The sequence below is a fragment of the Talaromyces atroroseus genome, assembly GCF_001907595.1.
Source record: "Talaromyces atroroseus strain IBT 11181 chromosome Unknown scaffold_9, whole genome shotgun sequence".
NCBI classification, from domain to species: domain Eukaryota; kingdom Fungi; phylum Ascomycota; class Eurotiomycetes; order Eurotiales; family Trichocomaceae; genus Talaromyces; species Talaromyces atroroseus.
In genome coordinates this window covers 544,326-569,466 of record NW_017971441.1, presented here as the reverse complement: position 1 = coordinate 569,466, position 25,141 = coordinate 544,326, and the positions used below count along the sequence as shown (strand labels likewise).

Below are 25,141 nucleotides of genomic sequence, written 5' to 3'. Positions count from 1 at the left end.
TCCGCAACAGAGAATCTCAAATATCAAGACGGTGATCAATATGACGGTACGAGGAATAAGGGCCATAACCCAGGCGCAGGTAATTCTCGGTTGACTGGTTCCGCAAATTCAATTTCCATTGCTAACAACGATTCTACCACCTTTTAGAACGGCGTCGGAGCGTTCATCCTGCAATGCAAGCGATTGGACTTCACTTATTGCGACTGGGCAGGCAGCTCTAAAGGCATGCTGTATGTAACAATCACAACCGATGATTTCGTTGGCATAACATGATCTAACTTTCAATAGCACCTTCCTGAAAGAAGAACTCCCGGCCTTTGCCAAAGCAAATCCGCAGATCGAAATCCGCGTCTCCCCCCGACCTCAAAAACACCCAGTCATCAAGGGACACTACATCAACGGCCGTATCAAGGCTGTTTGCGTCCGCAATTTTAAGTCCGAGGATATTCTACAGAAAGTCAAGTACCTCCGAGAAGCCAGCGGCGAAAAGGTCAAGAGACAGATGAAGCCGGTGACGAGTCTCAACGAGAGTGTCAGAGGTATATGGTCACCATATCACGGCGACCTTAAGGTGGTTTGATGTCATGGTTTATTTGTTTTAGCGCAGATTTTGGAGTTTCATTGGGTCAAATATCAAATATCTTCCATGTATTATATATCAGCATTCCCGGTTCTCTCCGCTTGCTTTTCTACATTGAATGGAGAATCCGGGCATTCACACAAAGAAACAGCTATTATTCTAACCTAAAGACCGTTCATTCATTGATCATTTGCTGGCCAAAAATAAAGAGAGAAAACAGAAGCTTTGAAAGTCGTATATTGGTCGTAAACAAACCTGAATAAATAAGAGGGTATCTATGGTAAATCTCCTAAAGCAAAAAAATAGCATACATAAATATACACCCATGTGAAACACCAAGTTGATCCTAAACCATGCAAGCCAATTGATAAATCATGAAAATACCCAGACTCCCGACGAAATGACACATGTTTTTCAAAACCATGAACCAATCATAGATAGATCTGGACCATGGACTTTGGCTGACTAACCAGTTTCTCACAACCGGCGACTCTGCATTTGGAAAAAGGTTTCGTTCCAAGAGCTGAAAAGGCAGCGGTATTCTTTTTCTTTGCGCGGTTGCTTGTACACTCGCCACAGTATACCTACAAACATGGTCAGCGGGGTAAACATTTTTTTTTGGTTTCGAAACAGACGTACATGGCCACAGGGCTTTGCAACCCATATCTGCTGACGGAGCCCATCGCCTGTGCCTAGCTCTCGATCGCAATTAGGGCAAACAACCACGTCGGCATCGCTAACCGTTCTTGTAAAGCCTTCCGGCGCCGGACTAGGAGGCTCGTAGGCAGGCGGTGGCGTGGGAGCCGGGGGTTCATGAATGCTGAATCCGGGAGCTTGGTAATCTAGATCAATTGTGAGGTCGATGTTGTCATTCGTATTTCCAGCGAAAAAAATCTCCTCCCAAGTCGACTGGTTGATTCGACGTTGGCCTATATGTCTAGTTCGGAGCGCAATTTCTTGTCTGAAAGCCTCCTGAGGCGAGAGAAATCCGGATCGAGCATGTAAATTGAGAACATCTAATAATCGACTTGACGTAGAAGGCACCGGCCGCTGTGTAGCTCTTACGAACTGTACCTCCGGACTGCTTGGTGAATCAATGATGATCGTATCATCTGTTTCTCCTTGTCTTCCAGTCCCCTCGTCCTCTTGCTCCAAATCGACAACGTCTGCCATGATGTTTCGACCGAACCTCGGTGGCCGGTGACGAGGTGGTCTATGCCCTTGATGAGAATGGCTACGGGACGGTTGGCGACGGGAAAATTGAACAGGCGAGTCTGGTTCATCTGTCAAATCCACCACTTCATCCGTGTGAGACGGTGTTGACATGACTGGGCGGCGAAAATCAAAGCCGGCATGCCCTTGATATCTCGTATGTGGCGTGGGGAGACTGAGTGGGTGTGAGGAGGGAACGGCAGAAGAACCGGCTTCTCCGTGCTGTGGCCATTGCGAACGACCCTGGTAATGCGAATGTGACATTTCAATATGAGGTCTCTGTCACAGGAATGTTAATCAGTAAGTGAACGCAAAGAGATCTTGGGCAATGTTGAAAGGCGACTGCCATGCCCCGCAAGCCATATTCGAAATACCTTTCGGAACCTGGTGGCCAGGGACTCCACTTGGCGGTCGTTACTCATAGCAAGGCCGTATAACTTGACCGGAAGATCGATATCATTCCCAGCGCAGTGAGTGACAAGAGGGCAAAGTGAAGGCGAGAGTTGCAGAGATAAGAGAGACTTTACATGAGGTCGCTCGGTGGTATGATTTGTCCGGCGGGCAGCAGTATACGCCGCCTTTGATTGGCCGAGCAGACTGAGTCTGGAGATAATCAAGAAGAGCGTTACACTTAGAAGGCAGTGAGTGTACGTATAATCTGGATAACTACAGTGCATCTACCCAATCACCATTCTAACCTTCAAATAATCATTCTTTACAATCTCATCCCTGCGCTCAAGAAGCTTCTCCATGTCCCAGAGGGCACTGATATATCGGCCTTGGAGCCAGTCACGCTTTTCGCTCGTGAGAAACGAAATGGTATTGGCGCAGAGTTCTGGGGAGTCCTCGAGGGCTGCAGTCGGCGTGATTAAAGGTTATGAATTAGCCAAAAAGAGCTTGGAAAGAACGGAAAAAAGGAGCCTACTAATTCCAGTATCCAAAGCAACCTTTTCCCCCATATCCGTCGCTACTCTGCCTGGATTCACAGCATAAGCCAAGAAACCATCCTGGCCATATTCAGCAGCGATGAATTCGCAAAAGCGCAGATTAACCAGCTTTGTCATCTGATAGGAGCTACCGCCGTACGAGACACGATGCGCACTGGTGCTCGTGAGCGTGACGATTGTACGATCAGACTGCCGGTCGTTCAGCATGATAGGAATCATGGCTCGAGTCAGCATATAGACGCCCTTGACATTCACCTCCCAGCCTCGCCACCAGTCATCAGGATCCGACTTTGCTATGGGCACGAAACTCGGCAGGTAACCGGCATTGTTCACCAGGATGTCCAGTCGGCCATTCGCATCATCATCCCGGAACTTGGCTGCCACTTTCTCAATGCTAGCCAAGCTAGTTACGTCCAGTTCATACTCAAAGACTTTTGGCGCTACCCTTCCAGCCGCTTTGGCTGCCTCCGCGATCGCTTTGACTGTCTCGCCTTGAGATGTCCTAGCTCCAAGACCGATTATCGATGCCCCTGCGCTAGCATACGATGTAGCGATGGCGGCACCAATGCCCTTGCTGGCGCCGGTGATGAAAACAGATTTGCCCTCCAAATTCAATTTGCGAGGGTCAATGAACGGGTACGGCTCAGATTTGTGCTCAGTATAATCGGTTCCTGAGTCAAGGTTACTGCTTAGAAAAAAGAGGCAATCGCGAAGAAGGACTTACCATTGTGGAGGACCATGTTTTCTACTATTATTGAAGAGGGAAGATAAGTATTTCCGTGAGCTGCTCAGCGTTGTACGAGTAATCACTAGAAATAGCATTGGCTGGTTCATTATTTATCTTTATTGCTTCTGAAAATACGGCCTAGCAATATGGGAAGGTCGATGCGCCAGTGGGGAACTTGTATATCTATCCATGTAACTAGGCGGAAAACCGCAGTCGACCTGATATCAAAATCCTACAAGGTAAGTCCAATAAATTACAGTATACTATTGTATTATTATTACAAGCATCACGGCCAACTCCTCACCTAAGAGGCCCTAGCCTGACCATCTACTACCCGGATTTAGAAATGTATGTAGTCTTACTTCTATTCATGGAAACTACCATTAACCATGGAATATAAAAATGATAAACATGACGACGCTCAAGTCATCGACATCTTCCAACCCAGCTGCGAGATGGCCGCCCCCCAATTGAGACTGTACTCAGAGGAGCGACTGGCCGTTTCACCAAAATCGAGGTCTCGTCGCTTCCAGATCGTCTCAACGGCAGTCATAACAGATGGCACGGTGCTAATTGGCCTGTTGGATTTCAATATCGTGAACCACTCAAGAATCCTCCTTCGCTCGTCCTCCGATACAGAACAACTAGCAATAAAGAGTGCCCACATGGGATAGGGAATAACTCCAAGAAGAGGGCCCTGAACGGCATGGATTTCTTCCAGGATATCGAGAAGCTTGGGGAGATGGACCTTTTTAATATCATCAACTGGACAGGAGAGTTGATTTTGGATTGCGTGGTACAGGTAGATCCAAGCGGCCTCCTCGAAAGCTGCAGCCTGCAAATTGATTAAATCTCTTGGTCCTGCTCTTTCCGGCAATGTTCTCAACCGAGAGAGACGCCGCTGGAGATTCATAAAGTGGCGTATTTTGTCATCATCCTGTATCTCGTGTCGGCTACTCGCTAGCTTGGTAGTTGAGGATATGATATCCAGTAATTCAGAAGACAATCCCCTGCATGGATGAAGCTTCATGGGGACACTGCCGAGAAAGGGAAACATGCCCCGTACTTGGACAGACCAGTACACATTCTCCTCATAGTGTTTGTCTTTATCCCCCGTCGTGGCTAAAAAGGTGTCATTTTCAGAGAAGAAGCTATAGACAAGCTCCAAGACTTGCGGGCTGAAGATATTCTCCTGCCTCGATGCGCGATGTAGTCGTGTGTAAAATTCCATGATCATCAGGGCCCCTTTCATATGGTATGTCCATTCCATGACGCTGCCCGTTGCTATCTCCAGGAGGGAATGGAGCATGGCTAGAAGCAACAGGCTGTCTCGCTCTGCTTGGGTCTGTGCTATAGATAATGTGGGATCATTGGTGCACCGTGGCACCATATTGCGAAAATATTTGAGAGAGCGGCACTTGTATCGAAGTACCATCTCGTCATAAGAAAAAACATCTCGGTCTCGACGTTGATTGCGAATATCATGAGCCGCCCAAGCTACGGCTATATCAAGAAGACCCTCTGATTGATAACAAAGCGGAAGAATGACTTCACGCCAGGGGTTATCGTCGATAACAAGTGATTTCTGGGCGGTACAGACATTGCTGACTGCATACAGAGTCAGTATCATGATGAAGCTAGCTTGGAGGGGAAAACCAACAGTACTGAAAAAGAAAAGTGTCTTTTTCGCCGAGTGAGGGCCACTCAGACAACAGAGATGGGATGCGGCTATTGGTGCCAGCCCTCTTTGCTATAAGGATTGCTGGTGGCTGGGTATCGCAGAAAAGACTGCGCCGATTGTCACTTCTGGGGGCATCGTTGTACAGCCAACCAACATCTTCCGATGTTGTATTCAGCCAATGATACCGGCCTTGATGACGAGCAGGGAGTAAATAGTGCAGGGCAATGGATTTCTTCGTCTTCTTCCGAAATCGATCCTTCATGCCTGCTCGTCCAAAGGCAATGCCCATCGACTCTGCTTCATCTTGCCATAAGAGTCGGATGCCATAAGAGCACTGCAGACCTCGCTTGACACATCCGCTACACGAGGGCTTGTCCTCTGGAGAAATGCACAGCTTTAGTGACTTTGCTTTCTTCCCTGCCTTGAATTTCTTTTTCTACTTCTTACGAAACGGCAATTCACCCCTCATCCTAATCGGGAAATTCTTACCTGTGCATCGCCTTCGCCGCGCTGCAGGAATCAAGTTAGGATATAGTCCACCTGTTGATAAGAGAAGACAACGTTGAGCTCACCTTTACAATTCCAGCAGCCTAGCCGGGTACGTCGGATTGACTGGGGGCACTCCGGGTCTTTCGTCTTCAACTGAGGCATTTTTATCGTAATCCAGAAGGATGCAGTGTTAACTAGATGTTAACACAGTTTCAGGGAAATAGAGTCTGGGTGCCTGAGGCCCACAGCTTGCACCAGGCGGCCAATCACGTTGGGTTTCTTATCTCCTGCAAGTTTATCAATTCATCGAATATAACCGCACCGCCTTCTTAGTCGTACACCAGCCATATGCGTGAGGGTATTCTGCCGACAGAAAACATGGCGGTGTGTGTATACATATTTGCATGTATATTCATATAGAAGGCCGCTTGCTTGATTCTTATTTAATAATATGTATCATATGCTCTTATCTTAGACTGGATACTACCCAGTAATAGATAATAGCTTCAAATATGGTGCGGGTCTGACCTGGTTGCTGGCGGCGCATCGAGCTGCCCTCGGAATTTCGAAGACCGGCATTTCTGAGCCCAATGGAAAACGGCGACGGCATATAATGGTAAGAAAGGAAGGAAACAGCATGAGAAACGTAGGCATTATTCTCCCTCGTTTCGTTGTCTAGCAGTATTGCACCCCTCAAAATGGTCACTCTCTCGTCACTTTCTGAGCCGGTAATCATCATCGGTGGCGGTACTTTTGGTACCACGACAGCCTTCTATCTGGCGAAAAAAGGATACACAAGCGTCACTGTCTTGGATCGTTTCCCAGTACCGTCACTAGAGGCTGCCGGTGTCGATATCAACAAAGTCGTGCGCACCGAGTATCCAGATGCCCTATACACCAAGATGGCAACGGACGCGAGGGATCTCTGGCGCGACCCAAATGGGTTATTCTCCGGACTCTACCACCCCAGTGGCTGGATTATCGGCGCATCAAAACGATCTCTGCCATTTGTGGAAGCATCGATCAGAAGCGCAGAGTCTCTTGGCGTTGAGCCTGCGCGAGAACTGACAACGGAAGAAATTCGTCAAAGATGGCCTGTACTGAACGGAGACTTGCCTGGGTGGAAGTCCTTCTGGAGCTCCGGCGCTGCATGGGTGAATGCAAAGGAAGGAATCTTCAGAATGGCTCGGAAGGCCATCAATTCCGGGGTGAAGTACATCTCTGGCGATGCCGGGTATGCAAAGCAGCTGCTCTTTGACGAGAATGCAACGTGCGTGGGAGTGAAGTGCGCTGATGGCTCGACCTATTTCGGCCGCAAGATTGTGCTCGCTGCGGGTGCTGCAGCTGGCAGTCTTTTGGATTTACAAGGCCAGATAGTGGCCAAAGGTCATACGGTCGGCCATATCCAACTGTCCCCGGAAGAGGTTGGGAAATATAAAGACATGCCCATCATCGATCATTTGGAAGGAGGTAAACGATCCGACCTCCCAATTACTTGCTGGCTTGTGACCGCAGCAAGGCTCATGTTACTTCTTTCTAGGCATTTTGTTTCCTCCTCAAGAAGACGGCATCATGAAGATCGGCGCCATCCATTTCGTCACCAATTTTGCGAAGCCCAACAGCGGAGTCTCGCTCCCTCGCTATCGTTCTGACAACCCCAGAGATGGAGTCCCTGCCAAAATAGAGGCGCGTCTTCGAAAATGGATGAGAGAATGCGTACCTGAGCTCGCAGACCGAGAATGGGTGGAGACCAGGATCTGCTGGTAAGTATGCACTCGTCACGACCAGATACCGATGGCTGACCTATTTATGATCTTGCAGGGATGGAGACATGCCCGATTACAATTTTCTCATCACGCCGCATCCCGCCCACAAGAACCTAGACATTGCCATTGGAGGTTCAGCCCATGGCTTCAAATTCCTGCCCGTGCTTGGGAAATACATTGTGGACATGATGGAAGGCACTCTCGATCCAGAGATTGCCCAGAAATGGAAATGGAGACCCGGTGCCAAAATGGTGAACTTTGAAACCAACCCTCACCCGGACACGCCGGAGGATCTCAATGATATGCCGGGATGCGGGCCATCGCCCAAGGCTGTGCTGTAGACGCAGCGCTGCTTGTGTTGCATTTCGTACTTTAGTCATGGTGGAAAAAGGAGCAGTGAGCGCTTTAAAGGCAGGAAGCAGCAATGATGCTTACTAATGAAATTTCGAACACCGCCTTCCTAAACTGTCTGTAAATACTTTTGCAGCGATATTTTTGACCGGCAGAATACGCGCGGCGGTGTACTGAACGCGAAAGAGGGGGTTGTTATGCTGTAGTTAGTTGCTCTGTTAGACAGATTCTCCCTACAGAAACAAATAATGAGTATCATTGTTGAGAGCTACATGTAGAGAGCTATGGAGCTATACTCAAGGGAGCTCGCCAGCTTAGGCGCACGATATCTCACTGTCAATCTTCTCACTATGTATTTTATGAAGCACCGAGGTCATCGTTGATACGGCTTCAGTTCCGTGTGTACATCACGCTCAAACGCAAGAAAAGCATTCCAACCCTTTACAGGCATTGCTTATCCAGCATTCAGACCCACAGGATGGGTAGATAACGAAGTTACCTATCGTTCGTAAGAAACGGCGGATCAACCTGCCTACTACGAACCGTCTGATAGATAACTACCTAGGTCAATACTAGACCGGCAAACTGTACCTAGGTATAAAAATGGACAGGCCTCACAGCGATGTGCCTTTTCGCCCATCCATCATCATTCCGAGAGTACGCAATGGATATTACCAAAGATGGCACGACTGACAGCCAGTCACCAGTCGATACTGAAGTAGGCGAAGTAACGAACACCAACTCGGGATATCACCGCAATTTCACTCCTAGGCAGATCCATGTAAGAAAGACGATCTGATTCCCCGCCAAGTCCACTTTACTCACCAGTGCGTATTGAAAAACAGGTCATTTCCCTTGGGGGGCAGATTGGCGCTGGTCTTTTCATTTCCACCGGCTCGAATCTGCGAGAAGGCGGCCCAGCAAACCTGCTTCTCGGCTTTGCGGTCGTCTGCTCATGTGTATGGGCAGTGCTTCAAACAGTCAGCGAAATGACCATTGCGTTCCCCACGTCTGGAAATTTCATCGACTACGCGGATCGCTTTGTCGATCCAGCCTTTGCTTTCGCGGCCGGCTTTTCCATGTGGATTGGATGGACGGCAGTTATTGCTTCGGAGGCGACCTTTTTCTCTGTCGTTGTGAACTACTGGGCCAAGGATAAAGTGAATGAGGCGGTTTGGCGTAAGTCCATTCTCCTCTACTCTCTCTACCTGCTCTCTCTCTCTCTCTCTAAAATCTATATTGTCTTACTAGTAACCATCTTTCTCATTCTGATGTTCGCCATCTTTAGCCTGCCAAGCACCGTTTTTGGATGGTTCGAATACTTCACGTCTATGCTGAAAATCATTGCCTTGATCCTGTTTATCATTGTGGGTATTGCACTGATTTTCGGCGCCGGCCCGGACGGGACTGTCAACCATGGCGAAACATGGGACAACGGGGTGGCCTTCCTGAATGGATTCAAGGGCTTCGGAAACAGTGTCTTGTTTGCTATTCTAGCCATTGGAGGTAAGCATTATTCCCATTGGAGTTCCCCACTGTCAAAATACTAAGAGATACAAGACAATACCTTCACTGGTTTCCTGGCTGGAGAGTCTCGCAGGCCTCGGTATTCGGTCGCCCATGCCGCTTTCTTGATCCCAATTCGTGTCGCAGTTTTCTACCTGGTTTCAGTGGTTCTCATCGGACTCCTGGTCTCTCCAAAGAACCCACATTTGCTTGGTAGCAGCGGCGTGGCTGCATCTCCCTTTGTTATTGCCATTAACCAGGCTGGTATTCCTGTTCTTCCGGATATCCTTAACGTGGTAATTGTCTTCGCTGTAGCTGCTATTGCTGCCGAGAGTTTCTATATCGCGTCACGTATACTTCAATCCATGGCCCACCAAGGCCTTATTACAAGCTGGGTTTCAAAGATTGATTCGCGAGGCCGTCCTTATATTTCTCTGTCTATCACCGGCCTTCTTGCTATCATTCTTACATACATTAACCTAAGCGCAGGCGGAACAACAGTCTTTGACTGGCTAGCCCAGATCGTTAGTACTGGATATTTCATGGTCTGGGTGGTGATTTCCATTACATCATTTCGCTTTCGAGCAGTGTTAAAGGCTCAAAATGATCCTCTCTTTACCCAGACCTACGCTTGGAAGTGCGCCCTTTGGCCGTTTCCGCCATTATGGCTACTTGGCTGTTGCGCGCTTTACATCGGGTGTTCTATATACCTTGCCTTGTTTCCAATTGTATGGATATACTCTTCCCTATTTTTGTTCTAACCTGCTAATGACTCGGACTGATCAATTTAGGGCTCGGATACACCCACAGCATACTATTTCTTCCAATACATGTTTGGCATGATTCTGATCATCGGTAGCGCTCTCGCTTACAAGTTGATATTCCGCACCAAAATTCGCGACGTCCAGACTGTGGACTTGATAACCGGACGTAGGCCTCTGAGTGTAGAGGAAATCCGAGAGTTGGATGAGTACGAGAAGTCGCCACGATGGAGGAAATTTTATTCGTTTGTCCAGTTGTGGTAGTTCTGAAATGTCCTTTGTTTTTTTTCTGCCACCAATCTATACGGCATACATTGATGTTGTACTCTGAATGCTAAGTTGTTGTATACAAACAGAAATAGCATGTTTCTCGACATACTGATCGAATACAGAATTGTGTCACCCGCATATGGATGCAATGCATTACTCTAAATAATCATTGACGGAATAGTTTTATTCCCGTATCTGATGGCTCATGGGCCAGGCGGAGCGTTCGTACATTTCATTTTCATGTATGTGAGTATATATATATATATATATATATATCCGGTGAGCATAAGAGTCGTGTCTTATTTACCTTACGGTCCCTAGGTCCTCGATGTGGCTCCCATTTCTTTCTGTATATTGCACTGATGGTTGTGATTTACGGTAAATATATGATTTTTTTATGCCAATCATTTTGTATATCTTTTTAGAGAAACAGCCGGCAAGAAAATAAACACTAAAAGTACAATGATCTCAAAAACAAAGGTATCATGACTGAGTCAACACAGTGAAAACGCCCTCTGCATTGGTGGTTAAGACACTCTGTGCCGATGTTCCCCATGCAACGCCCACGGCCGGTACAGCGCTTCGGAGGGACTCTGACCAATCCTTCGTAGACTTGGTGTATTGTTGCACTGTGATTCCGTTGGGTCCTCCACTCAGAAGGAACTGTCCCGTGTAGTCCCAGGCAAGAGAGTTGATTCGGGTTCCGGTTTGAAGCACCTTATATATCTTGGATTTCCGCAAATCCCACACGGAGATTTCTGTGGAATTTTCGGTCACGGCGGCCATGAAGTAGCCATTCTCGGAAAATTCGAGATTCGTGACAGGTGCCTGCATAGGGAAGCTGGCAGCAACAGCTCCCGATTTCACGTCATATACCTGAATCTGTCCGTCCGCGCCGCCAACAGCAAGCAAATGGCCATCAGGATGGAATTTTGCAGATAGTAGGCCTAAAGAACGCATGAGCAATGATTTGTGAGGACATCAACTGGGTGTACTTACTGGCATTGCCATAGATCTGAGCGACGACAGAAGATGTCGTCAGGTCATATAAAACATAGCTCTTGTCCACGCCGACTGAACCAACGATATCACCAGTCGGATGCACAGTAACTGCAGTAACTTCTCCAGCGTGAGAATCAAAGCTGGCACTTTCCGCTCCTTGGTTGAAAAACTTCACTGATCCAGTTGCAGAAGCCACGACAGCTGTCGTACCCGCGAAAGCTGCACCAGTAACCGGGCCGTCAACTTTGAGCGTTTGAACAATCTGTTGTTTAGAGGTTGAGTAGATGCCGGCAATGCCATCAACACCGCCAACCAGAGCTAACTCTCCAGTCGAATCTACTGAGAGGGATTTGCCTCCAGGATACAGAGGCTCGGAGCTCACTGTTGGCTTGTACAGCTGGATTGCTTCGCCCGTCGCCCAGTTTTCCGGGATCGGACGCTTACTTCTCGACTTGGAGAGCCTATTCAAGTCAATAACGAGTCGGCTTTCCCAAAGTGCTGCAATGTACTCACGTAGCTTGTGTTTCTTCAATTCTAGCAACCACGGAGTCTGGTAATTTTGCGGTGTCAACTTGCATAGCATCGACACCTGCAGGAGCACGCGCGGTTCCGACGGAGATTTTGGCGAGGGTATCGCGGGCCTCATCTCTTTCCTTGGTTAATCGCGCAATCACTCGTACCGCGGCATCATGTTGGTACAGGGCCGTGCTGAGCTCTTGTCGCGTCTGAACGAGGGCCTGACGTAGTGTGTATGTTTCCAATGCCAACGCATCCCATTCCTCCTGAAAGACACCGAGAAGCGATGGAATCGAGGTGAGTGTAGGCGGGCGAGGGCGAACGATGCGCGATGTTTTCAAGTCGACCAAGTCGTCCACGGAGAGGTCGTCTCCCGTGACAGGATCCTTCCCGTTTTCAGCGATGTAAGCTTCTATGAGTCTTTTTTCAAACACATTGCCTTGAAAAAGTCGGTCAGTATTCTGGTATATCTCGACAAGTCGTGTGCAGGGCAGACATACCGCTTTTCGCAGACACAACAGGCACCTGTGGCGCTTCTCCAGAAACTAGATGAGCAAGTCAATAACCGCGACACACTCGGAATTACCAGAGGACGAAAACTTACTTGCGCAGAGCATGGTGGAGGGCTTGATTGAGGGGACGGTTGGGAGTGAGTGAAGCAAGCTGGTTGCAGCTCGAGACTTTTTAGATGGGGCTTTGTAGGCCGCGCGCAACGTGATTCGACAGCCTTGCCGCCCTTGTTCCTCTCCTCTCCTCTTTTATCTACCCTGCGACCTTTCCTTTACTTCATTTCTTTGCATTTTTTTCGCCTGTGTTTGTGGACGAAAACACCTAGCTTGGGATGATCCGACCATATCCTGCGTGGATCTCATAAACGGTCTACGAATCGAGCAATTCTACGGCTTACAACGGTACAAACAGCATCCAGCTTGAGAAGCCGACAATGGCATTTAACGCAAAGAATCTCACCTATGGTCCGTCACCTTCCATCTCTCTCTACTGCACCTGACCGTTTTCCCAGAACGAAACGAGCCGGCTTTCCTGCGAAAGCTTCGTGGTCAGTACGGCGATGGCGACTCTAGACGGCCGACGCACCGTCCCCGCAAAGCCAAAGAAAACGATGACGAGGATGCTCCGGTATACGTGGACGAAGAGACCAACGAAGCTTTGTCCAAAGAGGACTATGAATCGCTACTGAATGGCACCGAGGCAAAAGGCGAGACTGCCGGTCACGGCGCTGAAGAGGGCAAAGAATCGACGAATCCTGCTGCAAAGTCAGCAGAACAAGTTTCCAATGAAGAGGCAAAGACACAGCAAAATCTAGCCGAGATAGGCACCGCCCAGAAGAAACGAAGGAAAGCCAAGGTAATCCACGACGAAGAAGTTGCTGAGGACGAGTCGCGGCACAAGGTCAACCCGGCGGCGCCAAAACCGAGTGCGAAGAGAAAGAAGATCAAATTGTCCTTTGACGAACCAGAATAGAATTGAACACTCTGCTGCTGCTGCTATGAGAGGATGACAGCGTCTAGTATCTTGTCGACGAATCGATCATAACCCAGCTTAAGTAGTAGACTGGACTGGTGAACCCGAATGATGTAATAATGCCCGTAGAAGAAATTCAACAAGGATAAAATACCCACAGCCTCTTTCAATCTGCAATCTGCAATCCAAAAATAAAAAAAAAAGGAGAAATATCACAGGGCTAACTCAGTCCTAGACGCAGGACGACAAGAAGTGTCATTCGTAGACGAAGTGAGGTTGCATTACTGAATAAGAGTCATTATTGCTCTTGCCTCTTGAGCGGAGGCGCGCCCGCTCCGAGAGATATAAAAATTTCCCCCGCTGCGTGCCTCGTCCAGCTCGACCCGCCAACTTGTTGCATGCGCGACGTGTGAGCAGTCGGTCCCAGAGGAGGAAATATTTGCTGCTTGTCAAGCATACGGACGTTTGCCAGTATGCCTGTGGTTAACGTGGACGATCTGGTGCGCCTGCAGCGCAAAGCAGACGATATACGAAATGTACGAGCTACCCCTCCGCCTCTCGATATATCATGGATATGACGAACGTTAGTTCTCCTGCGAAGTGTACTGACTCTGTCGCTCTCATAATCAGATATGCATTCTAGCACACGTCGTGAGTACCCTAATTTGTTCAGAGATATTGATCTGAGGCGTGTGCAATGCGCTGATCCTCCCCGCAGGACCATGGCAAGACATCTCTTACGGACAGCCTCATCGCTACGAATGGAATTATCTCGCCGAAATTGGCGGGCAAGATTCGCTATCTTGACTCGCGCCCAGATGAACAGCTGCGCGGTATTACCATGGAGTCGTCCGCTATTTCGCTATACTTTTCCATGCTGCGAAGGTCCGCGCCAGACGCTGCGCCGGAGACCAAGGAATACCTGATAAATTTGATAGACTCTCCGGGCCATATCGACTTCAGCAGCGAAGTGTCGACTGCTTCCAGGCTGTGTGATGGTGCGCTTGTCCTGGTAGATGCTGTTGAAGGTGTGTGTAGCCAGACGGTCACAGTTTTACGTCAGACATGGGTCGAAAAATTGAAGCCTCTGTTGGTCATCAACAAGATGGACCGACTTGTAACCGAACTTCAGATGAGCCCAGCAGAGGCCTATTCACACCTGAGCAAGCTCCTCGAGCAAGTAAATGCGGTTATTGGCAGTTTCTACCAGGGAGAGCGTATGGAAGAAGATTTACTCTGGCGCGAACGTATGGAAGAACGAGTCAATGCTGCTGCTGTGAGAGATAAAGACCAGGCAAAGAAACTTGCCTCTGATGAACCGGGTGGCCACGATAATGCGGAGTTGGATGAGTTTGAGGAGAAAGACGATGAAGACCTCTACTTTGCCCCGGAGAAAAACAATGTTATTTTCTGCAGTGCCACAGACGGCTGGGCATTCACAGTTCGACAATTCGCTTCGTTATATGAAAAGAAACTGGGTATTAAGCGCTCGGCGCTTGAAAAGGTGCTTTGGGGTGACTTTTACCTGGATCCTAAGACGAAGCGCGTCTTAGGTTCGAAGCATCTAAAAGGCCGGGCTCTTAAGCCCATGTTTGTCCAGCTGGTACTGGATAGTTTATGGGCTGTATATGATGCTACCACCGGAGGAGCGAAAGGAAAGGGGTACGTACCCATATCTCCTTCAAAAATATAATTGAGGTGATGCTAACTGAAACAGCGACCCTGCCATGTTAGAAAAGATCACAAAGTCATTAAATGTTACAATACCGCCTCATATACTTCGATCTCGAGAGTCCAGGAACATCATGCTAGCGCTTTTTTCTTCATGGTTGCCGCTGTCTACTGCTGTGCTCGTGTCCGTTATGGAATATCTTCCCAGCCCCCGAAGTGCGCAAGCCGCCAGACTGCCAGAATTGATCAAGACGTCACCGGGCTCCAACTTCGTGGATGAAAAAGTCAAAGATGCCATGGTCGACTTCAAGACCGGCCCGAATGACCCCGTTGTGGCCTATGTCAGCAAAATGGTTGCAATACCGGAAAGCGAACTGCCACAGAATATAAAGCGAGCGGGTGCAACTTTGACGGCTGACGAAGCTCGAGAACTAGCAAGAAAGAAGCGGGAAGAAATAGCAAAACTGCAAGCAGAAGCCAACGAGCAGGGTGACGAATTCAGCAGAGTCACAACAGCTCTTGCTAGCGCAAGCTTGGATGACCAAGAAACTCAGGAGGAGGAAAAGGTGGATAAAGAACATCTCATAGGATTTGCCAGACTGTATTCGGGAACGTTAACCGTGGGCGATTCTCTATATGTCTTGGGCCCAAAATTCTCGCCGTCGAGTCCACACGCCAGTCCGGAGCCTAGGAAAGTGACTATTACGAGACTGTACCTGCTCATGGGCCGAAGTCTAGAGCCTCTCAAGTCGGTACCTGCCGGAGTAGTGTTTGGAGTCGAAGGACTGGCTGGACATATCTTGAAAACAGGCACGTTGTGTAGCCAGTTGGAGGGAAGTATCAACATGGCGGGTGTGTCCATGAGCAGCCCGCCAATCGTGCGGGTTGCGCTCGAACCGGCCAATCCTGCAGATCTGAGTAAGATGATTACGGGCCTTAAGCTATTGGAGCAAAGCGATCCATGTGCGCAGTATGAAGTTCTACCAAACGGTGAACATGTGATCCTTACAGCTGGTGAACTGCATTTGGAGCGTTGCTTGAAGGATCTCCGAGAACGATTCGCACGATGCGAAATTCAAGCTGGAGAAATGATTGTACCATTCCGGGAGAGCATTGTTAGCACGACTGAAATGGCGGCTCCCAAAAATCCAGACTTGGGACGGGGTGGAGTATTGACCGTATCCCCATCAAAGCAATTGACAATCAAGCTGCGCGTACTACCGCTTCCATCAGAAGTCACGGAATTCCTGTCGAAGCATGCGGGAACTCTCAAACAGCTGCAGTCTGAGAAAAGGGCTAAAAAGGCCACAGACGCCGAAGAATCAGTGGAAGAGATTGAAAACCGGGAGGCGGAAGACGCCGAGTCTCTTGAGACGAATGTTCTCTCACTAGCAGAATTTAAGCAAGAACTACGAAAGTTGCTCACACAGTCAAAACATGAAGAAATCAATTCAGATATCGTGGAAAAGATCATAGCTTTCGGACCTCGAAGAATAGGTCCGAACGTTTTGATTGATGCCACTACCGCCAACACTAGCGATAAGTTGTAAGTATATCTTCTTTATTCCACTTCTGATGAGACAAACCTGCGAAGAAAACTAACCCTGCCTAGCTTGTCTGAAGAACAAAGAGGTGCTCACAATGGTCAACTCGGTCGACAAGCAAACACCATACGCGACCTCTCGGATAAGATAGTCTATGCCTTTCAACTAGCAACAGGTCAAGGTCCGTTGTGCCAAGAACCTGTACAGGGAATTGCAGTAATGCTAGAGGATGTTACTCTCCATGTCGAGGACGAAGACGCCATTGACTTTGGCCGTCTGACGGGCGAAGCAATCCGCATTGTTCGTGAATCCGTATCCCAGGGCTTCTTGGATTGGAGCCCACGCATTTTACTTGCAATGTACAGCTGTGAAATCCAAGCATCCAGTAAGTTGCCCGTTTACATTCTTTTTTTGTCCCAGCTACTACTGTTCACAATATAACTAACAATCCCGACAGCCGAAGTCCTCGGACGAGTCTACGGCGTCATAACCCGACGACGCGGACGCATTCTATCCGAAACCATGAAAGAAGGCACACCATTCTTCACAATCCTCTCTCTCCTCCCCGTTGCAGAATCGTTCGGCTTCTCCGACGAGATCCGTAAACGGACATCCGGCGCGGCATCGCCGCAGCTTATTTTCGCGGGCTTTGAGGCTCTAGACGAAGATCCCTTCTGGGTGCCTGCCACAGAAGAGGAGCTGGAGGATCTTGGCGAGTTGGCGGATAGGGAAAATGTGGCGAAGAGATATATGGATGCTGTGAGGACTAGAAAGGGGCTTTTTGTCGCGGGCAAGAAGTTGATTAAGGATGCTGAGAAGCAGAAGACGTTGAAGAAGTGAACAGGGAAAAGAGGGAAAAAAAAAACATCATATATTGAAATTGAATTGGCATTGGGAATGGCTTTTTCTATGCAAAGGCACTGTTGCATCATACGGAGACTATCACATGTATACATATATAAAGTACATCTTAAACATTACAAGCCCATACATAGCATTAGTAAATAAAATTTCGAAACAACCACACACTCACTACTTAGATATATATTTTATATATTGATACATCTTACAACTACATCGAAGGAAATGTCCCATCTTGTGTTTTTTTTTCCAACCCTAGGGAGGCGCAAGGAATCGAAAAAGAAATGATATACAACAAGAAATTTGAAGCAAATGCTCCGGCTCAATGTTCCTCTTTTGACAAACACAGTCTGACACTGAGATAGTCTAGGCCATGTATACTGAAGAGGTTCAAGGATGGGATGAGAATAAGGGGGGAAGAGGATGAAGAAAGTAATGGGATTTAAAAGAGGGATGAGATAAAGGCGGTATCAAATGTATTTGAAGTGCTTCTCTGGAAAAGAAATAAATTCCCTGGCCTATCTTAGAGGTTGCGAGCCGAGCAAGCAGGCATTTCGTCGGTCAGTCAATGAATGTCGATTTCGATGGATTGCTGGTTGCCCCCGACAAAATCTCGGCAAGGTGGCTGAATTTGGTGCGTGTTGCGTTCTGTGTGCCCCAGAGCCAGATTTTATCGCGTTCCACCGAGTTGATGGATGGGTTCTGGCGACGCAGATGAGTCAGTGTCCTGTGAAAGTTGTGGCATAGAATTGCCTTATTCTTGCGCGTAGCAAAATTCGGATCACATTTCGGAAACTGGGAGGCGTCATGATATTCATCTTTAGCTCTTGATATTCCATCGGAACTTTCTGAAGAGCGCCGTATGGTGATAGAGATAGGACATGCGACAGACACGCCTTCCACAGTCAGTAGTTTGTTGGGCTTCAAGTGAGCGCATGTCCTGTGGGCACAAAGTATACTGAAGGTTTCTTGGACATCGCCTAAAATGGCCTGGCGACTTTCCTGGACTCCGAAAGCCCCGTCACCGGGTCCTTCATTTCTCTCCAACTGACCGGAAACATCATATTGCCAGACTCGCTTCGAGCCATGACAACACCCAAGTCGTTGCGTGCTGTGGTCAGATAATAAAAACTCTGGTCGCCCAACGAGATAACGCTGCCGCGAACAACATCTCCGACACGAAACATTTCCTCCAGCACAACGCGGTCCTTTTCGACCGCACGCACGTCTTCTTTCCGGATCAACGCTTGGAACCGCAGTTCGTCCGAAGTACTTTGGTTTTCCAGGTTCGCGGCCGAGGTGAGGATGGCGGCAATGTTGTCGTTGTCAGAGAATGGCGCCGACGTAGCAGTACCTGCCGATGCGGTAAGATGGTCTAGAATGACGAGAATCGAGAGCGCGACCTGTCGCTTTTGCACACGGGTCACGCGCGCAAGAACTATTGAATCAACCGCAGGAAGGGTGTTGTATTTCGGTTTCTTCGTGGGTGAAGATTGCGCTTCTTGCAGCACTGATCCATTGGGACCAACATTGCCCAGGCCCGATCGCAAAACACTCAGAACTGACTTGGTTGTCTTGGACTTGAGCTGCTCGACGAAGACGGGGCCCGAGATGGATGCACAGATCACGCCATTGTGGACGTGAGTGCCTGCGCCAGGTAGGTACGTCGAAGTCGACGCGAGCTGTTGGCCGGGGACAGCAAGAGGTGGTAAAGGATTCTCCATGGCAGGTGTGTTTTTGAGACTGTGGGAGAGATGGTTCGCATTGAACATTTGAAATAAATTTAAGCGTGCTCTATTGTGGCCCACGTAAAATTGTGCCAAACATCGACAAAACAATTTTCCTAACAGATATCGAACAACCAACAGGCAAAGTGGCAGAGTGGTCTAATGCGCTAGACTGTTAGTAGCCCCCTACCCTTCTCCACAACTATCTCAACTCACCAATTTTAGTGAATTTATCGAGATCTAGTCCTTTCGGGGGCGCAAGTTCGAACCTTGCCTTTGTCGATCATTCGTTTATTTTTTTTTCCCTGCGGCCAGCAAGAAAGTGCAATCCTAGTATAGTATTTTTTTTTTCCCTTCTCTTAGAGCTCCTTCTATCTAAATTTTCGGAGTACATGTGAGATGAAACAGCCGGTTTAGAATGTTTGGAGGAAGTGCTATCTCCACTTTTACCCGCCACCTGTACCAATAGAATGCCCCGAAATTAACTGCCATAACGGATTTGTTGGCGGTCAGAATTGAGGTTTTACTGTATCATCTTGGTCTAGAATTAACTCTCTGATAAGGTTTTAGGGCATTTAAAGGAGGATTACTATAGAGTTACTGTGAAGAATGTTTGACCGAATGAACAGTTAATGAACCTACGTGAGGAACTGGTAGTGGTCCAAAATTCTGGACCAGCCCGAGTGAGTCGACCATGTTGGAGCGCTACGATCGTTGTAACCCTAATACAAGGGATGAATATAACCCTAACCAGGTAGGGTCAATTGAACCTTTATACAATGAGCTATTGGATGGAAAACTTTGGCTACCATGCAACGGGCAAAGTGGCAGAGTGGTCTAATGCGCTAGACTCGAATCTTTCTCGATATCTAGTACCTTCGGGTGCGCAAGTTCGAATCTTGCCTTTGTCGGGTTGTCTTCATTTTTTGCCGTAGAAACTCTCCTCATGTCGTATTAGACTGCTTTTCATTATGGTCATCGAGTCTTTTATGTCATTCGAGCATCAAACATACCTAGATTTAAACGAAGCCCTGTTGAAAACATATTATGGGCAAACCGTCATTGTCCCGCAAGGAAAGCTGTGCGTTACAGGCAAACAGAGTTGAATGAGCAGTTGAAATCAGGACAGCTAACTAGGGGCTAACACAGATGTTAGTATAGCCTACCAGAAGACTCGAGAGCAGGGAGATTGATGTGGCTCAGCTTGATCTGCGCGGTACACCGGCAGGGCCTGTGTACTTTTGCTTGCTGGAGTTTGAACTATTCGGATTCCTGGGCGTTTGCAACTACACGGAGACGGCTAACACATATTGGGATGGAGATCAAGTATGAAAAGGAGGAGAGGCAGAGTAGTTCTTTCTTTCTTTTCCTCGCTTCGCCTTCCTCAGCTTGGTATCTCTCCAGTGAACTTGAGCAACGTCACTTTTTTCCCTCGTCTCGCTCTCATCTCGCTCTCTCTCAATTTTTTTCCTTTATTTCTTCCTCTTTTCCGTCACTTCCATTCCTCAGCTTGGTATACTACCATGAACAATTCTAAGCATTGTTATATCTGTGATAGGAATGGTCACTTGACGAGTGAGTACAAGATCTTCTGTCACCCTCTTGAACAACATCCTCGAATCACTGATGTGCTTCGCATTTCGATCTCTCCCTTTGACAGCGCTTCAAAGATTCTCTGGGGATATTGACGGTACGACTCTCGGGTTGAACGTGTTGCCTCCGCTTTATGATGGAATTTGGGTTGATTCAGCAACACACAATCAACGCCGGAAATGCCCTTGAGAATTCCCCAGACCCTCATGTTTACGACTTCATAGAAGTGAGGTCAAAGCAAAAAGCTGCAAATTCTGCAAAAGCCACCGCAAAGAAGCAGAAGGAAGCGAATTCGGCACCGAGTTGGTCCAGAGAACAGTACCTGTTGGCATTTAGGCGGGCATTGTTTTATGCAAGTATCTTCATATCAGAAGACCAAACCATATTGGACACCGACGTTTGTGATAGACAGGGCATGAACGTATCAGACTTACGTTCATGACGTTGCTGGTTCTATGAATCTGCCTAGCAACGCAGACCCGTTGGTGACTCCTTTTGGTTCGGCAGATGCTCGAATTGGCGTGGTGCTAGAGCGCTGCCTTGTGCGCATGGAGGATAACGCCGAGAATCTGGACAATGGCATTTGTGCTTTACCAAATGTCCTTTTGGAATGTCGATTCACGAAGGAAAATTCGTTGATCTGGACGGCGGATCTACGTCGTATCGTGTTGTATATGTTTAATCTCTGGCGGAAACACCCAAGTACAACATAAATATCACGCACTGAATTACCAGAATCCCAGCATTAGATATACGAGGTATCATCATTATTACAACGACTAGGTAGTTATCGAGCAATTCTAATACAATGGTAAAATATGTCCTGATGGACAAAAGGATGATGCAAAGCGGGCGGCGGCGGCGGCGGCGCATAACAAGACTCTCAGTGCTCAGTCCGACCAAAGAACGCTTATAAACAAGATGCAATAAGACAGTATATGAATGTTCATGAGACAAAAGGCAAACACACACACACAAAAAAAGGAAAAAGAAAAAAGGAAAAGAAAGAAGAGAAAGAAAAAAAGATACACCATAACTAGGTCGATGATAATCGACAGCCGAGTAGAGTAGCGGAACGAATAAAGTTTGAAAAGAACATCAAGTCAAAAGCAGTTCAGTTCAGCCTTCGACCAGCGTTTGCTTTGGTCCCTTGCCGAGAACTTCGAGACATCGGCGTGCCAGCGCAACGACCTCGCTTTCTCCTTCGTCGACGTCCTCGTCGTCGGAGTCAATATTCCGTTCGGAGATGCGTTTGACTAGCTGCATAACATCTTCTGAATTTGAGATGAGTTCAATGAGTTTCGAGTCCTCTGACTCGAGCAGCTGTAGCAAGGTCCAGATAGCAATATGCTGAAATGTAGGATCTCCACTGTCAAGGAATCGAGTCAGGTACCCGTGAAAGCCTCCTTCAGGCTCAGTCCAGTCGCGAATAAAAATGGAGTAGTTTCCGACTATTTGGGGCTTGATTAGCATAGGGTCTCGCCGTAAGAGAGGGGAAAAATTCTTACCTTTGGAGGATAAATTTCCCAACGCTGCAGCGCTGTTTCCTTGGACTTCAATACTGTCACATGCAGTAAGAGGGATTAAAACATCAAAGACCCCGAGGTTTAGTAGCTCAGGCTTCAATTCGTCGCTGAGTGCGAGTACGGCAATGGCAGCGGTCATTTCGGACTGGACAATGACGGGCACGGACAAGACAAGATCCTTGCATTTCTGAACCGCACCGGCTTGAAGGACAAGCTCTTTGTTGCGATCTGAACTAGCTGCCAGGTTGCGCAGAGTCGATATAGCATGACATTGAATCTCTTCGCTGTCTTTAGAGCCAAGAAGATCAACTAGCGGCTTTAGAAAGCCCGCATCTATGATAGGTGATTCGTTAAGGGGGTGGATGGATATATTTCGGATACAAGCAACGGCGGAAAGAATGAGCGGAAGGTATGACGATTGAAGGAGACGTAAAAGAGGAGGCAGGCCTTTTGCGCGGACGATTTCCAACTGATACTTCTCATCGGAAGCTAGATTTCGGAGAGCAAGAGCGGCTTGACATTGTACTTTGGGTGTTGAAGAGTCCATCAGTTGAACCAGAGATTGCACCAGGCGGGATTCGGTTTGTGCAAGCCGTTTTCTGTTGGTGGCATCGACGGCAATGTTGCTAAGAGCTGTTGTGCAGTAATATTGCACGTCGACATCCTGAGATGAAAGTAGCTGCACTAGTACGGGGATGGCACCGGCGTTGACTAGCTGCTGGCGGTTGTCGTCTTCAAGCAAATGTTCAATCAGTACCTATTCGCGGAGAAACCACAGTGGTCAACCGTACCAGAATGTGTCATGTTCAACAGAGCTCCGGTGGCATTTCGTTGAACTCGCATATCCTTAGATTTCGCGAGTCTTGTCAATGGGCCCAGAGCACCAGATCTAGCTATTTTGGATTTGTTATCTTCGTGGGTCGCTAGATTCGTAATGCAGCCCACTGCATTGCATTGTACTTCAACATTCGTAGACATCATTTGTCGTATCAATGGGGTGAGACCGCCGAGCGTCACGATGAGCACTTTGTTTTCCGCTATATGATAGTCAGTCACATCTATCTACCACTTGAACTTCGTTTAGATGAGTCCATACTATTCACAGCAAGATTCCCCAGCGCTGCGCTTGCGGCTCGTTGAACTTCGATATCGGGACTCTGGAGCAGTGAGAGAATAGGATCAAGGGTGTCACGGTCGACTTCTCGGACATCTAGGATCATGTGAAATTGCAATTAATACAATGTTCTCGCATGCACGGTTCATACGTCCACACAACAAACCTCGTTCCGTAATCTCGGCAAACGTTAAGCTGGCACTCCGTTGCAAATCAACATTAGTCGATTCCACCAAGGTAGTGAGGGCGCGAAGTGGTTCGCCAGAAAAGAAGTCGGTCTCGGCACGCTGGAAACAACCCACGCCAGTCAGTATGAGTTGGAGTATTATTTTGTGTTTACGCACGTTTTCTAGGTACTGTAACAGGTCAGCGACAGCCTCCCGCTCACTGTCCTGTAGAATCGGCTCGTAGATCCCATCCCTGGACCGACCTCCTATCCCCAAACAGGCAGATATATGGCACCAGCGGTCGATGGCGGACAAACAAGATATGCAAGCGTTCTCCATGGCGTCACTAGGCAGTTTCCTCCGGACCCTGACGAAGGGGCCCGTGCAGGAGGAGTGGCCGTCAAGAGAAGAGCAGAGACAGACGAGTTGGGGATTGGGATATGTAATATGTCTAGAGCGAGAGCATTACGGAGCGAGTGTGGTTGGAGGTGTAAACGGTGATCGACGCAGGACGGGGGGGAAAGGCAAAGGACTGAGGCGTCGGTCGTCGTCGCGTGATTTTTGGGGCGATAAGACCAGAAGGCTTGCCGATCTATCGAGAAAGGGACCGACTCGAGAAAACGCGAAGAAATTAAGTATGGCAAATCATGAAAGGGAGGGATTGCGATGCTGGAGTGGAGGAGGTTCGTGGCGGAGGTGGGAAGAGGGAAGATGTTCTTGTGATTTGATCCAAGGACAAGCTAGCTAGTTAACTAGTTAGCTCTTGTTTAGCTCACCCACGATCACCACCACCACCACCAGCCATTCCATTCCTCTGCAACGGGCTAGGTCTATTGCTGTGTCGACGAAGGAGTTTATATATTTATTATATTCAGAGATGTGTGTATGTGCATGTAGATATACACATAATCTGTCTCTCTCTCTCTCCATTGGCATCTCGTGAAGACTCCGAGTGACTGATAAGCTTCCTACGGCACATCAAAGACGTTCCCGGACGATATAGTTATATATACAAGCACACATAGTTAGGGCTTGTGCTCAGTCAACGGATGTGACCAGGTACCAAGTTGCTTCCAGCAGTACCTATTCTGCAGTAGCCCTCTCGACTCTCTAGCCAAGGCAGATGCACGTGATATGCCCGGCGGGGATTACTTTGTTCCGCCCTCTTCTTGATGACGTCTCTCGCTGCACTCTCGATCTCGCTTCGCATGTGCATCGCATGGATGTGTGCCATGCTGAGAAAGATATCAACTTGTTACATGCTAGCTAAGTACTAGCCTTGCATGTTAGGTACGTGACTAACGCTGTATTAAGTTTAAGTTCTAGAAAGTGGGAAACAAAACATGCCCTAACTGAGCTAACTCCACTCATCCAAGTGTCAAACCATCTTATTGCTCGAGAGCTCCGAGTCTTCAACCTCACTGTTGCCACGCCGGAGTCCGATATGCTGAGCGTCGCCCCCCATCCCCGCATTCTACGAGGACACGTGAAACGGGCGAAGCGCAACCCCTCCTGCAGCATGCCGCAAAAAAGGGCACATAGGGAGCATGCAATGGACGTCGATGCAAGTGTTCCTCTGTGTCAAACCTGTGTAAACTTGGGAAGGTCATGCAATATGCAATGGGTCCCATGGTCCATGGACGCACTA

The 25,141-nt window shown here is 48.2% G+C and overlaps 10 protein-coding genes across 10 annotated transcripts; 5 read left to right on the top strand and 5 right to left on the bottom strand.

The window, feature by feature from the left end:
- Positions 1 to 40: 40 nt before the first annotated feature.
- UA08_06587 (hypothetical protein) lies at positions 41 to 580 on the top strand (the record flags this gene model as incomplete). The annotated part of the gene is made up of 3 exons (XM_020268881.1): positions 41 to 79; positions 148 to 230; positions 289 to 580. 3 exons carry the CDS (start codon positions 41 to 43, stop codon positions 578 to 580), a joined length of 414 nt encoding a protein of 137 aa, XP_020117982.1.
- Positions 581 to 1,011: 431 nt separating this feature from the next.
- UA08_06586 (hypothetical protein) lies at positions 1,012 to 3,479 on the bottom strand (the record flags this gene model as incomplete). Its single annotated transcript, XM_020268880.1, has 6 exons — positions 1,012 to 1,164; positions 1,220 to 2,071; positions 2,167 to 2,395; positions 2,474 to 2,645; positions 2,718 to 3,410; positions 3,464 to 3,479. 6 exons carry the CDS (start codon positions 3,477 to 3,479, stop codon positions 1,012 to 1,014), a joined length of 2,115 nt encoding a protein of 704 aa, XP_020118238.1.
- Positions 3,480 to 3,887: 408 nt separating this feature from the next.
- UA08_06585 (hypothetical protein) lies at positions 3,888 to 5,798 on the bottom strand (the record flags this gene model as incomplete). Its single annotated transcript, XM_020268879.1, has 4 exons — positions 3,888 to 5,074; positions 5,127 to 5,525; positions 5,637 to 5,657; positions 5,720 to 5,798. 4 exons carry the CDS (start codon positions 5,796 to 5,798, stop codon positions 3,888 to 3,890), a joined length of 1,686 nt encoding a protein of 561 aa, XP_020118256.1.
- Positions 5,799 to 6,014: 216 nt separating this feature from the next.
- Positions 6,015 to 7,743, top strand: UA08_06584 (hypothetical protein; the record flags this gene model as incomplete). The annotated part of the gene is made up of 5 exons (XM_020268878.1): positions 6,015 to 6,020; positions 6,112 to 6,252; positions 6,287 to 7,106; positions 7,177 to 7,399; positions 7,458 to 7,743. The coding sequence occupies 5 exons, from the start codon at positions 6,015 to 6,017 to the stop codon at positions 7,741 to 7,743; spliced, it is 1,476 nt and encodes a 491-aa protein (XP_020118255.1).
- A 674-nt stretch (positions 7,744 to 8,417) lies between these two features.
- On the top strand, positions 8,418 to 10,284 carry UA08_06583 (hypothetical protein; the record flags this gene model as incomplete). Its single annotated transcript, XM_020268877.1, has 5 exons — positions 8,418 to 8,534; positions 8,599 to 8,932; positions 9,005 to 9,259; positions 9,314 to 9,783; positions 10,051 to 10,284. 5 exons carry the CDS (start codon positions 8,418 to 8,420, stop codon positions 10,282 to 10,284), a joined length of 1,410 nt encoding a protein of 469 aa, XP_020118254.1.
- Positions 10,285 to 10,773: 489 nt separating this feature from the next.
- On the bottom strand, positions 10,774 to 12,425 carry UA08_06582 (hypothetical protein; the record flags this gene model as incomplete). The annotated part of the gene is made up of 5 exons (XM_020268874.1): positions 10,774 to 11,237; positions 11,290 to 11,753; positions 11,806 to 12,247; positions 12,309 to 12,353; positions 12,413 to 12,425. 5 exons carry the CDS (start codon positions 12,423 to 12,425, stop codon positions 10,774 to 10,776), a joined length of 1,428 nt encoding a protein of 475 aa, XP_020118152.1.
- Positions 12,426 to 12,751: 326 nt separating this feature from the next.
- Positions 12,752 to 13,290, top strand: UA08_06581 (hypothetical protein; the record flags this gene model as incomplete). The annotated part of the gene is made up of 2 exons (XM_020268873.1): positions 12,752 to 12,782; positions 12,830 to 13,290. The coding sequence occupies 2 exons, from the start codon at positions 12,752 to 12,754 to the stop codon at positions 13,288 to 13,290; spliced, it is 492 nt and encodes a 163-aa protein (XP_020118151.1).
- A 473-nt stretch (positions 13,291 to 13,763) lies between these two features.
- UA08_06580 (hypothetical protein) lies at positions 13,764 to 17,345 on the top strand (the record flags this gene model as incomplete). Its single annotated transcript, XM_020268872.1, has 6 exons — positions 13,764 to 13,826; positions 13,921 to 13,941; positions 14,009 to 14,952; positions 15,008 to 16,507; positions 16,574 to 16,890; positions 16,963 to 17,345. 6 exons carry the CDS (start codon positions 13,764 to 13,766, stop codon positions 17,343 to 17,345), a joined length of 3,228 nt encoding a protein of 1,075 aa, XP_020118243.1.
- A 582-nt stretch (positions 17,346 to 17,927) lies between these two features.
- Positions 17,928 to 19,138, bottom strand: UA08_06579 (hypothetical protein; the record flags this gene model as incomplete). Its single annotated transcript, XM_020268871.1, has 2 exons — positions 17,928 to 18,368; positions 18,419 to 19,138. The coding sequence occupies 2 exons, from the start codon at positions 19,136 to 19,138 to the stop codon at positions 17,928 to 17,930; spliced, it is 1,161 nt and encodes a 386-aa protein (XP_020118240.1).
- A 2,667-nt stretch (positions 19,139 to 21,805) lies between these two features.
- UA08_06578 (Vacuolar protein 8) lies at positions 21,806 to 23,832 on the bottom strand (the record flags this gene model as incomplete). Its single annotated transcript, XM_020268870.1, has 6 exons — positions 21,806 to 22,137; positions 22,195 to 22,944; positions 23,004 to 23,249; positions 23,309 to 23,422; positions 23,493 to 23,613; positions 23,671 to 23,832. The coding sequence occupies 6 exons, from the start codon at positions 23,830 to 23,832 to the stop codon at positions 21,806 to 21,808; spliced, it is 1,725 nt and encodes a 574-aa protein (XP_020118253.1).
- Between the last annotated feature and the right edge of the window lie 1,309 nt (positions 23,833 to 25,141).